The sequence below is a fragment of the Tiliqua scincoides genome, chromosome 3, assembly GCF_035046505.1.
Source record: "Tiliqua scincoides isolate rTilSci1 chromosome 3, rTilSci1.hap2, whole genome shotgun sequence".
In the NCBI taxonomy this organism is placed as follows: Eukaryota; Metazoa; Chordata; class Lepidosauria; order Squamata; family Scincidae; genus Tiliqua; species Tiliqua scincoides.
The window spans coordinates 216,135,566-216,151,554 of NC_089823.1; the positions used below are offsets into that span (position 1 = coordinate 216,135,566).

Genomic DNA, 15,989 nt, shown 5'->3' on the forward strand with positions numbered 1-15,989 from the left:
ATTAACATAAAATGACTTTTGGAGGCACATTTACATCCCATTAAAAGCACAATATAAGACAGCAAGGAGTGTCCAGAGTAATGCTTCCATGAATGTAGAAGGACCATTATCACGCAAAGAATGGTTTGTGCAAGTGGAACATTCTGTCTGGTCTCCGAGGAAGGTTGCATTCCCAACGTGCACTTCCATTCATGGAAGCATTTCTCTGGCTGCTATCCAGCAGCTGCATTTGTTTGTAAATCCCATCAAAGTCACAGAGCACCTACATTTCAATGTGCATCCCAACGGGCAACCGACTTATGTCCACAGTTCCTAAAACAAGGATATCAGAAACACTCTCTAGAGATCCAGTGGCTATCCAAGACTATGAGGCAGAAAAGCAGAAAATACTACAGAGCTCACACATCACTAAGAATTACGTTTTTTAAAACAGGAAATTACTTTATCACCTGTTGATTTCATGTGTTCTCATAAGTAAATAGCCCAATGGTGCAAGCCAAAATTAAAAGGCATAAAGGATTCATTTAGAATACATATTCCCTCTTCCTCCCCCACTCCCATTGGAGCTGCTCAAAATACTTGGCTGTAGCCCTGCACATAGTCAGGCTACTTAAATTCTGTCAATTTCAAATGGATCTAAGCAGCTTAACTATGTGTAGGGTTGCAACACTTGTCTTTTTAAATCTGGCATTCTAGTACATTCGCACCAAGGTTTCCTTCGGGTGCATCAATATCCTTAATATTGATTTAATGTCCAAGCAAAATAAAAAAAGAGCTGTCTTCACTGAGAAGATGACCAAAATTATTCAGATCTAGATTAAGCCGGGGTGTCTTTTTAATTGTTCCCATCATCTTCTCTTTTTCTGTACACTTTGTTTAACATTTGTATCTCTTCTTGATAGCCTTCTTTCTCCATATGTTGTTTTTTACTGTTCTGCCTATGAGCTTCCACAGTATCGGGGATTGAGATGTTAATATCGCTGTTGGGATTATTTGACGGTATGAAGAGTGAATAGGAAGCTGTTTCCCCTAAATCACACGAGACGAACCTATTTTCTTTCCTTGAATAGCGCAAAGACGGAGACCGCACTTGGGTCGAGGACTGGCTGATGTTACTGATGATTGAAACAGTATCCATGGCTTCCTCATTGTCACATATTTCAAGTACCTCCAAATGAATCTTCACACTCGTGTCGGCAAAAGTGGTGGGAGAATCCTCAGGGTTTGGCTCGTGGCCTACGCTCTTAGAGCGATACACCTCAATTTTCTTTGAGGTGGGTGTTATTTTCTGTCCTTCCGTGCTCACCTCGTAAGTGGATAAGGAGAGAGTTTTTCCTGTAGGCGCCTGGAGAGACACAGTCCCTTGAAACGCACACAAAGGAATAGCTAAAGCACCTCCTGTACGCTGGAAAGAGAACAAAATTGCTATTATTTAATGTGGTTTCCACATTATCAGAATCCATTGTCAACCAGCCAATTACACCGAGCTTTATTCTTTCCATCACTGCATCATTTGAAGTACCTTTGATATCGTATAACTGACTTGCAAGTCACGGATTTAACCAATACAGATATAACCTAATTATCCACTGATTTTTCACCTGTGGTTTTATCTCAATGCGATGAGAAGGGCCCTTTAAATTAAAGAAAAAAAGTCGTTTAACAATAGCCTTGTTAATGCAAGAGAGGGCAGCTGGCTGACAATCCATCAATCATTCTCTCTCCAGGCACTTAGAACAGCTTCACTCCAAGGCAAGCAACCCCTCCCTTCCCCCTGAGCATGTGAAAGAAAGATAATCATTCTTTCCCAGTGCTGTGCTCTGGGAGAAGGGAGGGGTTGCTGGCTCGGAGTGAAGCCTTTCTAAGCACTTGGAGAAAGACTGATTGATGGATTGTCTGCCTAATGCCTCTCTCTTACGTCACAAAGGTAAGCAAGGCTTATTTTAAATAGCCTAGCAAGGGAACATTTTTATAAAATGGATTTGCTTTTATGCAATTTTTGCCATCCACGTGAGTTCTGGGAACAGAACCCTTGTGAATAACGAGACTCAACCTGTACTATGAAATTACTATTTAAAAGACAGGAAGAAAACTGAATTTTAAAAATTGCACTTTTCAGTGATACAGTATTTAAATACAACCTAAAGATTGCAAGTGTAACAAGAAAGTCTCCCTCATTTATACACAGAGGTGCAAAACTCCAGCTGCCCAAATTCTTAGTAGTGCTTGAACAAATGAATCTCAGTGGCTGAGCTGATGGCAAGGCAAGAAGCAGATTTCTGTTCCTCTCCTATATGCATGCCTGCTCCTCTTGCAGCCCAAACCTGATCCATGCAGCTGTTGGAGATTCCAGGGAAGTAAAGCTTGAAGAGGATTTTGTTTTGAGATTTTTGGAGTACAAAACAATTCATTCACCCCCCCTCTCATTTTTTCCCTCTGCTGTTGACTGTAAACAATGCATTTTATTAGGTGTAATCATTTATGTACATTTATTCCCAAGTAGGTCCAAAGAAATCAATATAGGTGGGACCTCAGTATCTGCAGGGGATCCGTTCCCAGACCCCCATAGATAGAAACCTGTGGATAATGAAGTCCGCTGATTGTGGTCTATAGGGGCTCAGGATGGGATCAGAACCTTGTTCCAGTCATATCCAGAGCTGTTCTGAGGCCCGTAGAGGCAGCATGTGAAAACTGGGCCTTTAAACACACCTCTGGGGGCTTTCTGGGGCCCATAGAGGCTGCACATGGCCTCTGTGGGCCTCAGAAAGGCTTCTGGACATGGATATTCCATGTCAGAGAGATTCAATGGGTCTTCGGCTGCGGGTTCAGGACCCGTGATGGGTAAAATCTATGACTCCTGAATCCAGTGATACTGAGGACCCAATTATACTTCTAATTAAACATGGAAAGGCTTGGACTACTAGATCTTTTTCATTCCCAGACATAGAATCTAGCTTGCAACATGGTAAGAGGTGGCTGGTCCTGCTAAATGGAAATGACAGAACATACTGGCTGTCTTAATAGGTTTTGCAGAGGGAAAGTGAATGTCAAGGACTTGCCCTAGTATGTCTTAATAGAGCCAGCCCATATCTTAAGTCTAGGACCTACTGTCAGAGAATGTAGAAAGACAGGTTAGCAATCAAGCTTGCAAAACAGAATTGTCCATGAATGGCAAAGAAGGCTGTCTCATCTCACAATGGAGAATGGCAAGCCAGATGGGGAATTAGTGTAGAAATTCATTTCCAAATAGTCGGTGTGAGACTTATGTGAATGGCGCTGCTCTAGACAGCCATCTAGTGTTGCCTAGTGCCTGCTTTGTGCAGCTGTCAACGCTCACGCTACAAACCTCTGGGGATTCGCAGCACAAAAAACCTAGTTACAGTGTGTCTACATTGCTGTTAATGTACGCAGCCTGGAGCGCCATCTAAAATCCACTTAATATGTTTGAAGTGCATAGAAAAGAGAGACGAATCAAGACCTATTGCTCTAGCACTGATTGGATCCATGGTGAAATTATGGTTCTCACAGGCCATGTAAGAATTCTTCGGATTCTGCAATGCAATTCTTGCTAAACAGAATAGAACGGAATATAAATTTTAATCATTCTTTTTCCTGGATTTTGACAAAAGGCATTTAAGCGAACTAACAAAACACAGTACAATATTTCCACATGCAGCTCTCTGCAAGTGTGTTGAAATATTTAAAAAATGACGTAACATCAGGGTTTGATCTCCCCCCCCCTTTTTTAGTAACAGAATGTTGCAATACACCAGGGGTCAATCATGTATTCACTGTAAAGCAATTCATCATTTATGCACTGTGAGCAAACTAGATCTCTCTCTCTCTCTCTCTCTCTCTCTCTCCCCCCCCCCGTCTTATTATCCCAGGAGATCACACTGATGACATGTTATCCGTAGGTGGATCTGTGGTCTGTAAATCAGAACCAGTGAAAATAAAATTTATCCAAGATTTTTTGAATCTTTGATGCATTGTTTTGTTTTGTTTTTAATTTGAGGCTGTCGTTCACATTTTTTGATGACAATTTCCAAATATGGGTTGTGTAAGCAATTGCTAACCTGGCCACATGGATAAAGCCCAGATTTCCTGAGGGATTATAGAAAAGGTTCTGAAAGCCACTTTCTCCATGGACTCTTTGCTGGGATGGCAAAGCTGCCCCATCACCTTTCTTTCTCTCTCTTCCACCAAATCTTCCAGTATGCATATAAAAATCCAAGGGGCACAGCAGGGTCCAGTGACAAAGCTATGGTGCTGCTGCCGCTTGGGCTGCACTTGCAAGATGGCCATCAACATAACACTGCATTTGCCATCAACAACCATTTAACAACAGCAGAAGAATCTCCTGCTGTCATAAGCCCCTCCAACCAACAGTCCAATCCTGGATAGAATTGGGCTGTGGCCTGGGATATGGTATATACCGTGGGTCGCTGGTGCAATGACAGCCCCACCGTCTTAGCCCCTATTCCACTGATGGATATACCACAGATACTGGCACAACTAAGAACATAAGAAGAGCACCGCTCTTCTTCTTCTTCTAAGGACATAAAAAGAGCCCCTCTGGATCAGGCCAAAGACCCATCTAATCCAGCTTCCTGTATCCTGTCACTGCTGCCAGGGTAAACCCCCCAAATGGTGTGGAGATGTGGGTCAGAGTGTAAGAAGAACACGGGAGGGACATGGCTACACATTCCATGTGTAGATCCTCTTTCTGGATTAGGGCATATGACATGCGTCCAACATAGCCCCTTTGCCCAACTAAAGTCACGACCAATGCTACAATCCTGTGCAGTGCTGGTCCTGGCCCCAGTGCCACTCTGGGGCAAGCCTGGAAATGCCGCCTCTCCAACTAGTTGCATCTGGAGGTCTCCTGAGGGCTGGAGAGGCTACAACTTGAGGGGAGCGACGTTTCCCTCAGAGCAGTGCAGAACCAGGTAGCACGGCTCAGAGTGGTGCAAAACCAGGCAGCACAACTGGGGGGGCAGTGATGCCCCCCAGCTGTGCCACCCTAGAGCACTTGCTCCCACTGAGCCCCCCAAGTATGCCTGTGATCCTGTGTGCACTTACACTTACTTACTTGCTCCCATTCCCCATGCACTTCTGTTGCCCCAACATCTAGTTTGGCCCATTGGCTGCCCTCCTAACCCCCCTTGAACTCTCTAGGATTCACTCTAGATTGTAAATTTGCAGAGGCTTGTGCTGCAAGTCCCACTGAAAGTCATGCCAGTTGCCACCAACTTGTTCCATTGCCTTCAGTGAGACTTGAAGCCAAATGGGATGTTCCAGGAGATCACTCCTTTCTTAAACATAAGCTTGCCCATTAACCTATAAAGCAGAGATGGAGGGCACAGGGGAGGGAAACAAAAAACCCACCTCCCTTTCCTGCATACTCATCCTGCTGAACCACGTTCAGCAATTGTTTGGTTCCTAATATTGAAGCTGGGCCAGGTGCAAACTGCTCAAAAACAACAGCGTGCAGAGATCCCATTCCCCATGCACTTGGTTTAAAAATTAGAGCACATATCTCTGTATTATAGGTGAATGGAGGAAGGCTATATTTAACTAAGGGCACAATCCTAACCCCTTACGTCAGTGATTTTCAGCACTGGCATAGTGGTGCCCATGGGACATGTGCTTCATCCTGCAGTTGGGTGTTACTCACAGAGGCCTCCTCAAAGTACGGGAATGTTTGTCCCCTTACCTGGAAAGCACTGATATAAGGGGTTAGGATTGCGCCCCAAGGCCCAAATCCTAACCAACTTTCCAGCACTAATGCAGTTGCAGTGCAGACCTGAGGTAAGGGAACAAATGTTCTCTTACCTTGAGGAGGCTTCCCTGGTTGCCCTCCTACAGCGGGATGCAGTGAATGCCCTATTTGCATGGCTGCATCAATGCTGGAAAGTTGGATAGAATTGGGCCCTAAGTCATGGTTGCCCCAACAGCTAGTTTGGCCTGTTGTCTGCCATCCTAAATGCACTTACAAGGAAGTAAATTCCATTGAACAAGCTTGTAAGCAAGTATAGGATTGCACTATAAATCATAACTAACAAGCCATGATGGGTGTATGCAACCTCCTGGTTTTAGAAGTAGGCTGCCTCAGAATGCCAGATGCAGGGGAGGGCACCAGGATGCAGGAATCATGTGTGTTCCCTGAGGCATCTGGTAGACCACTGTGAGATACAGGAAGCGGGACTAGATGGGCCTTTGACCTGATCCAGCGGGGTTCTTATGTTCTTAACTTTAGCTGAGTTGGGACACCTATTTTAACACATTAGGAACATCACTATGTCTAAGACTATACTCCTATACACATGTACCTGGGCGTAAGGCCAATTGAATACAATGAGACTTCTGAATAAACATTAAGACTGCACAGTGAGTAAGCCACAATGATGGCATCTCATTTATTCTGTTCTTCCAATTTTTGCAATTTCCCTTATTTTACTACAAGTGCAGAACAAAGAGATGTGACTAAATTTAAATAGAGAGCCTCTTGAATAAGAAATACACAGTACTTTTTCATACCTTAATCCTGAAACACTCTGGAGAATAACTCTTTTCCCTATAGCTGGTTGCTCACTTTGTACATTATACCTCAAAATATGCTCAAAGTATTGATGCAAAAAAGCATTAGGACCTCATGCTCCAACTACTTATATGATTCTGTTTCTTCACATAATGCATCCCATACTTCTTTCTCTAAAAGCATAATTATGAAGATTCTTTCTTAAAAAGAAGAGAGAAGAAAGGAGTGCAGAACGTGAAGATCCAGCTCTTGATCACTTCAAAGCAAAAGAATTTGGAATATGTATCTTCATTCAAATGCACAGAGAAAATGATCATTTTGTATTGGAGAAAAGGAATTACATAGCAAATGGGGAAATCTCTTATTGACTTTTTCTCCACTTGCCTATGGTGTCAGGCAAATCTAGCACCATTCTAGTTTAATATATTAAATTGGTCTCAGAGGCTGATGTGGCAGTTTGAGCCTGAGAATGCTGGGCACACATTGTCCACAGTTATTTTCATCATTTGTCATGCTTGTCTAGAATATGGACATCAGAAGGACATCAGTACTTAAGATATTGTTACTCTTGCTTGTAATTCTAGCCAGCAAGTTTTTTGCAGTAAACTTTGACTTATGAACAGTCCTACCAAGACCTGGGATCAGTCTAGTCCTAGCATATTTACTGTATTTACTATAAGTAAGCCTATCCAAATCATTTTACAAAGGGTAATCTTAAGACTGGGACATAATTATATTAGGGCTGAAAATAGCATTTTAGAAATATGGATGTGGGGATCATTGAATGGAAAAAGAAGGATGGGGCACAGAAGAGGATATCTGCAATCCTTTTACCATCCTTCTATACCGCCTAGCCCTTCCAGATCTGTGAGGCCAGTTTCAGGAATAGTTCTGCTTGAGTTGGGCACCTTCCAACTTTACCAGAGGGGCTTCAGAGGAAGCGGTCCAGCCCCCCACAATTGTTTCTGAGGCTGGAGAGTGTGTGAGTGCATGCAGATGTAGCAAAAAATATTCATCATCTAAAATGAAGACATTAACAGCACAAGTCTGTGTTTGTGTACTCAAAAGTAAGTTCCATTGTGTTCAATAATGCTTACTCTCAGGAAAATGTGCACAGAATTGCAGCCCAAGTGTACAAGTTGTGTGCCTGTAGGCCGTGGCATAGCTAGAGGGGAGGCAAAGCACTAAGTTTTGCAAAGAGTCTCACCTTGGCATGCAAGCAGCCCCTCCCCCTTCCCTTCTGAGCCATGTTGGGCAGAATGGTTCCAAAGGGAAGGGGGCCACTTGCACACTGTGGTGAGGCTCCCTGCAAAACATAGTGCTTTGCACCCCCTCTAGCTACACCACTGCCTGTAGGCCCTCTCTGTACTACTGGGTATTCTGCAAAAGTCAGGGATGCAAATGGTGTGTAGAAAGCCTATGCATGTACATTTATATACATGCAGGCTCTGTTTAGACCTCCAGCTAAACATTGGAACCAGACCACAGCTAGCCGGCAAAATCCCCTTTCCTCTCCTTGCATTCACTGACTTGAGATATGCCATGTGAACCATGCAACAGAAATAGAAGCAGACAAAGGAGACCCGCAATAGATGAGCTTGAGTGGGACACAGGGAATGAGGAATGGAATAGAAGGTTATCCATTCATTGTGAAAATGGGCTTGTAATGAGAGCTGGCCACAAATATAACCACACAGGAAGCATCAAGACACAATCAGCATTAAACTATCAGCATTTTGACATCATAATTTCAAAGGAATGTAAACACTGAGGTTATTTTTATAACGCATGCAAAAAGTTTCCCATTCCTTGTTCCCCTTGGGGCTCCAGATTATTCAAAGACATGCATACTGTACATACACTCATGGTAATTGCTATTTTTGCTAAAGAGCCCATCATAAATCTGGAGCTGCTTGAGAAGTGACAGGAATATATTAGGCCACCTCTAAATGGCTTGGAATCTACCATCAGCCAGACAATGGCAATCTGTTCATATTTATATCTAGAAGCAGATCCACTTTTAAAAGGAAAACCCGAGACATTCCAACTGATGAGCCATAAAAACTAAATTTACCTCCTATGATTTTGTCTGTTATACAGTACAAATGAATTTGTAGTAGCAGATATTCTAGCCTTTTTCCTAATGCTTTTCAGAGTCCTGGAAAAAAAATGCTTCTAATCTTGGAGAGTCATGTGTCCTGTCCTAAAGAAGTACTGAATGTCTTGAAAATAATCTTGAAGATAAATTTCCACTAGGAAGCCAATACAGAGAGTTTTGGGGTAAAATACATTAGCTCAGCAGTTCTCAAACTTTTTAGCACCGGGGCCCACTTTTTAGAATGACAATCTCTTGGGATCCACCGGAAGTGATGTCATGACAAGAAGTGATATCATCAAGCAGGAAACATTTTGATACCACCCATACTACAAAATCAAATCTAATTAATTAAATTAAGCTCATAAGTAAATTAAAAGTTTACAATAAATATAGGTTCAAATGTTTATTTAAAATAAAGAACCCTCCTAACTCTCCCAAACAGCTGCTGATCTGTTTAAAAAAAAAATAGTCCTCAAACATTCCAAGGGCTGCAATCCTATTCACACTTACCCAGGAGTAAGCCTATTGACTATCATTGTTAAAAGTATACTCTACATACTCTACATAGCAGCCTGTTAAAAGTACAGATCTGTAACATTTCCCCAAATAGTCACATACTGCGGTAGCATCAAGTCTAAATATTAAAAATAAAATGAACATTGAAATAAATGGGGTCCCACCTGAAACTGGCTCGTGACCCACCTAGTGGTTCCCGACCCACAGTTTCAGAAAGCCTGCAGTGATTGATGTAGCTGATGGAGTTTGCCTTTCTGTGCAATTCTTAGTAGCACAGACCATGCAACCCTTGGGCTGCAATCCTATCCATCCTTACCTGTGAGTAAGCCCTATTGACTAAAATGGGACTGACTTCTGAGTAGACATGCTTGGATTGGGCTCTTTGCATTATATATATTCTGGGGAAATATAGAAACCTATTGTGTTAGGCTCTCTTTCCCACCTTGGAAGTATATTAGTAGCACATGCTGGAATGATTAAACCATAAGTACTGTACAGCATATAGATACTGTGTTAGGAGTGAGCTACTTTAACCTCCAGGGCTATACATCAACTGAAAGAGTGTCATTTTCTGAGTCTCTGTTGACAATCTGGTGTGCTGTTCTGCCTCTTACTTATCTCAACCGGTATTTATCACCATGACTTCCCAGCGACAAAGCTCATATAGTGAGATACAACATCCAGTCCATCTAGGAGAAATACACTGCACACAACATCCTTTGTTTCTTTCAATTTGTCGAGCACCTAAATGGGTTCTGCGCTCAGAAAAGGGCCTCTTGAAAAGAAAAAAGGCGCTTGCGGCAGTCGGCAGATGAGGTTGTAAGTCAAGGGGAAAATTGGCCAGGCTTCTTACAGCAATCTGTGGAATTCTCAGTGGTCCTGATGGATTTTGGCTGCCAGGTGAACCCAGCCAGGTTCAAGCCATATAGAAGCATATTTGCACCAGCTCTTTTTCAGCAAAAGCCCTCATTTGAGAAGTAGCTTTTCATTTCATCTCATTCCAAAAACATTTATTTTTTGATAAGAAGCAACAAAGAGCGACTCAGTGGCAATTTGAATTCTTCACCATCTCCATAGCACACAGACATTTCTTCTTATAGTTTTCTGCAACAGAGGCATTGAGAGACTGGTGCGGCCAGGGTGGCATACCCCAGATGCGGCGCTCGGGGTGGAGGCTTGACACTGCCCAGGGGTGTCTTTGGCCCTCGCCATGTTGTCAACAATGAAGCCCATAGCAGCAAATAGAGCTTCACGGTCGGAGGACTCTCCTGCTCACTTCTGCCTCCAATTGGATTGAAATTGGAGCTCTCCGGAAGCAGTTGGTAGTGATGTAACATCATCACATCACCAGCAACTTACTTCTGGGTGCTTACTTATGTCAGTGCACCAGGCATCATTGATCCTGGGCTTGCTGCTTATGATTGGAGGGGCGGGCGTTTAGCTAGGGAGTGAGACTCAGCTGAGGGGTGCAAGTGTGCAATGTAGTGGTAACATCACTGATCTGCATATCTTTCTGCTGCCTATGCTTGCATGAACGCCAACCCCACTACCTCACTTTACTGTCCTCTCATTAACAGTTCTGCAGTTAACAGGCTAGATGACAAGAAACACAGCTCCAAGCAGACTTGACCAAAGCCTGACCAGTGCCCGAGGCAATGCTCAATCCTAGTGCAAATTCACCATGCCTCCCATTGCACTCAAATGCATGCATATTTTTTTAATCATTCATCAGCCTTCCATATATTATTAGTACTGTTATTAATAATACAGCACTACTGACATATATGTTGCTTTACAATATTAGATAAGACAGGCTTCTTGTCCCAAGGTGCTCACAATTTAAAATAGATTTAAGGGAGACAGTGGGGCATGGGGAGAGAATAGTGCCAGGGCAGGACGGATGCGCAATTATTTCATGCCGGGATGGCAACAGAGTTCACCCAGATTGGGCACTGGCTGAGGGCTCATGCCCATAAGGGTGACCACTAGACCAGGCTGACCACTGAGACACAGTACCAGTGGCAGTGAAGTGCCACCAGGGGGAGGGCAGGCAACACCATGGAAGTCCATTGCAGGGCTTTGCAGTAAGGCCCCCACCAACCTGGAGCCAGGACTGCTTTCATTTGTGGACACATATTTTAGGTTTAGTTGTAGTAGGGTTAAAGGAGTTGGGGTCAGTGCCAAATGCTTAATGGAAAAGGTGGGTTTAGAGAGAGACTGGAAGGAAGGAAGGTCTGCTAGAGGTGATCTGGGAGGACATTCCCAGATAAGGGGCAGCAAGGGAGATTACGGGGAGCCATTTGAGGGAGCAGGAGAACTTCAGAGCAGGAAGCCTCTTTGACTATGAGAGCAATCCTAACCAACTTTCCAGCATCAATGTAAGGGCAATGCAGCTCTGAGGTAAGGGAACAAACATTCCCTTATCTTAAGGAGGCCTCCATGATTGCCACCCAACTGCTGGATGCAGCACACACCCCATTGGCACATGTTTGTCAGCACTGGAAAATTGATTAGGATTTGGGTCTATTTTTCATTGGAAGTTGCTTTCATTTCAGTGGGGCTTATTCTCAAGTACATGGGCCTTGTGTGGCAGCCAAAAGTTGAAATTCTATCAGCACATACCTGGGAGTAAATCTCATTGAAAACAAAGGAACTTCTGATAAAAGATGCATAGGATGGCACTGTTAAGGCCCAATCATACTTAGGCCTTACACAGCCAGCTAAGGCCAGGGTCACTCTTGCTATAACTGCTGCTCTTTTCTACAACTTGCTATCAACAGTGCAGGAGCAGGTAAGCCCCAGACTGGCAGCAGTGGGCCACGGAACCTCCATCATTGTCAGTAAGTCAGTAGCGGGGGCAGATCGGGGAGGAGGTGGGTATTGACAAATGCCGCGCACACTGGATTTTATCCTCCTTATCCAGCCTGGACTCACCCCCAGAAGCTCTTCAGACCTAGTCCAGCAAAATAGCTGGTGTAGGTCTGAGGAGACCCATCTGGGACCAGGTGACCTATGAGGAAGTAAGTAAAAAATGTCTTTTACTTACCTCTCCTCGGTTGCCTGTTCCCCAGCTCACCCATAGCATGCAGCAGAAGCTGTGCTGGCAGCTTCACATGCTGGGCTGGCCTTGGATAGGATTGGGCCATTAATGGTGTTTCCAATTAATCTGTAATTTACAGTGGCTTTTGTGTGTATGCATGCTTTTCTAAGCCTTGGAATTATTTATATTGAAGGCAGCACTTAAATATGTAAAATAAAAAAGTAAAGAGACTTCTATTCCATTGACTGTCTCATATAGTACGGGAATAATTACTGATACTGAGGGCAGAAACCACTGAATTTAGCATTTTCTTGCCTTTTGCATGTTTAAATTGCTCTGACTTTTCAAAGAGAGTTTTATTATTGACATAGCCACATTAGGCCAGGAATGGAAGCCCTGCATTTCTCTGACAGAAAATTTGATGAGGTGTGTGTTACCTTGCAACTAATCATAAATAAAAAGGTTTGCATGAAGCGGGCTGAGTCATATTTCAAATACAGTTCTCAGGATTCAGATTACTTATTTGGTTTTTGCATTCCTATTTTGTTCTTCTGCAAGAATCTCAATCACTTTTTTTCTTAACTGGTCTGAATTTATTTCCTGATGAAATAGGTGATGGTTTATCTTATGACTACTAGTAGTACCAGCCTATATTCAGTGCATTTTGCTCAAGTATTTATAACTGGATGCATGAAAAAACAAACAAACCCTACCCTGAGCGGTTCATTCAACCATTGTGTCCACATGAGAACTTATGAATCCAGACTTAAAACATGTCAATCAAAGTCATCAAAACCTATCGCACAGAATACATCTGTTTCATTGGAACAGATCAGGCTGGAAAGTCATCTTGCTCAGTATTTCTGAGCAGCTGCCAAGGGCCCAGACCCTTCAAGAGGGCCCACAGCTGTTCTCTGAAACCATGCCATGCCCATATCCTCTGTGCAATGCTGGGAAAGCAACACTTTCATGCCTTCCCAAGTAGAGGGGAACCATGGAGGACTTGTCCAAAAACCCTCTGACACCTGGTCTAGCCCTGAGTTCTACTCTTATTTCTAGGAGTTCTATTGTTTCCCAGTAGCTCCATGCAATTCTGCTCCACTAATGTTAGAATGGGGGAGATCATGCATTGGCTGCCCATTCATTTCTGGGCCCAATTCAAGGTGCTGGTTTTGACCTTTAAAGCCCCATACTGCTCTGGGCCAGGGTATCTTAGAGATCGCCTACTCCCGCACAATCCGGCTTGTCCTCTTAGGTCATCAGAGAAGGCTTTTTTACAAGTATCGCCACCTAAGGAGGTACGTGGGGCGGCGGCAAGAAATAGGGCCTTCTCAGTAGTGACACCAACGTTATGGAACACCCTTCCCCTTGACATGAGAATGGGTCCCTCTCTTGAGACTTTTTGGCGAGGCCTGAAGACCCTTTTGTTTAAACAAGCCTTCTGAATTCATGGCCTTTTAAACATCTTTTTACATCTTTTAGTATTTTTTACAGGCTTGAGTCCTCTATGAACTGCTGCTTTATGCTCTTTTTATCTGACTTTTTATCTGACTAGTGTTTTTATGGTATCTGTTAATGTGTTTTAATATGTTTTTATCTGTTTGTTAGATTATGTTTTAATCTGTTTTTAACATGTTGTAAGCCACCCTGGGTCCCTTTGGGGAGAAGGGCTGGGTATAAATAAAGTTTATTAATTATTATTATTATTATTATGTGGTTGCTTCTCAAGTTACTGTGATCTTCCACTACACTGAGAGATGACTAGCATCCAATCCAGCAGGAGATGCCTTCCAAGCACACCTCATCCACACTCGGTTCGGGTTTCTGTTTTCATTTTCTTCTCCTGGCATCTGTCAGTTGACTTGTTACTTCAGTCAGCTGGATCTATTTGGTCTGCAAGTACCTTTGATACATTGGTGCACCTAACGTTGCCCTTGCCTTACTGTAGCTGAATTGTGTTTTTTGATCTGGTAGGTTTCTTTTGGCCCAATCCTTTCAAGGGCTTAAGGCAATGGACCTTGTGGTAGGCTTTATTGCAGTAGTGTGAAAGCGAACCCACCATCATGCATGATGGAGCTGCTGGTGGAAATGGTCGTTGGTCCCGCCGACTTGCTAGACTCACCCAGACACTCCATCAGCCCAGATAATGGCATGGGCCCCAGGTTACGGCATGGAGCGCAAGGCATGGGCAGTGGGCTGGTGGCATTCATGCCAGATCCTAGCCCCCATTTTACAGCCCACCCATTGGCATAGCTCCCTGCTACTGTATAGCATCACGGGAGATAGGATTGAGCTGTTGGAAGGGTTGTCTTGACTTTGAGGAAGGAGTTGAAATAGGTAACCTTTGATCCACTGTAACTGTACAACTGCACAATGCATTCAGCAGACACAATCGTGCTGAGGCTACAATTTCTCTGGAAAATATTTGGACTGAATACATGTGTACAGTCATTTCTGGAATAAATTGGGATTTCACCTCGGATAAAATGCCGGGTGTGATGCGAGCTTCCTTGTTTCACTACTTTATGCGGATCTCATTCTAACACTGAAATAACAAACTCTTAGAGGCCATCAGCCAGTTCACTGAGGACCCAATTCTATCCCCCCCCCCCGAGCGGCAGCACTGGGTGTTGCAAATGTGTCATACCCAGGGAGGAGGGGCTTCCAGCACTGGGCCAGCGCCAGTCAGCACTCCCTCAGTGCCAAATGAGGAGCTGTGGCAGCCGGTGTGGGTTTTTGGGGTAGGGTGGAGGTACTCTGGGGAAGGGAAGGCAGGGGTGTGACTGGCCTGGAAGAGGAGTGAGACTGACGGAGCCATGTTGGGCTTTGCAGACCAACCCGGAGGTCCTCCGATCTGCACCAGCAAAACAGTCAGCCATTGCAGGGCCTGCACTCTTTGTCCCCTTTCCCTGAGAAGACCTCCGGTGGCCATCTTGGGGACACATAATACAGCCAGAAGTGGCACCATTTTGGCACCACTGCACCCAGCGTCCTTACCAAAGATAGGATATGGCTGTTGACCTCAGGGAAGGCTTATAGAATTGCAAACTCCTTATGCTTCCTGAGTTAATGGACTATTGGCTTGGCTGCCTGGAGCTTGTATTGCTTTTCTATCTTTGTTTTCCAGAACAATTAAGGCCTTTTCAGTTTTGATTTTGAAATAGTCGTGCATCATGTATTGAGCACAAGGTCAGACAACACTTCATACATTTAGCCTTCAAAACCATGTAACAGAATAATTAAAATGGGTGACAACGATAAGTGTTTTGCTGCAATTTGCACCACAAAAGAAACACCATAATGGGTATTCCAAGACTGCCTGGCTGATGCACCTATTTGTTAGATAACAACTGAGTGTTAGAGAGTTGGAAGCACTTATCTTCTCTAGCTGGCTAAAAAAGGAAGCGGTTCTAGTAATGAGAATAACGGGTCAGAGTATTCTTAATTACAGTGGGTAGATATTTGCATGAGATCCATCCCATACAGGGGCTTAGGAAGTACAGGGCCCAATTCCTCAGGGTCCTTGTAGAGGCCCACATATTTGTTTTGCAGGGCCCCCTGCTGCATGGCACCCCTACTTACAGCAGCAAGCGGCAGTGGCCCAGGCCAAGAGTGGCACTGGGTACTGATGTCATCATGTCACCACCAACCGCTTCCAGAGTACCCCAGAGGGGCAGGACCACGGTGACTGGATGGCTGTGGCGGGGGTGGCATTGCCACCCCCCGTGGAGTGCCATCTAGGGTAACAGCATCCAATGACCCCCTCCCCTCAGCTGCACAACTGCTGGTAAAAT

General features: G+C 44.1%; 1 protein-coding gene across 1 annotated transcript in view; it reads right to left on the reverse strand.

The window, feature by feature from the left end:
• Positions 1–835: 835 nt before the first annotated feature.
• Positions 836–15,989, reverse strand: part of GPR149 (G protein-coupled receptor 149) — a 37,566-nt gene continuing 22,412 nt past the window's right edge. Inside the window, exon 4 of the mRNA XM_066622513.1 lies at positions 836–1,405. Coding sequence (XP_066478610.1) covers positions 836–1,405 — 570 coding nt within the window. The remainder of the gene's footprint in view (positions 1,406–15,989) is intronic.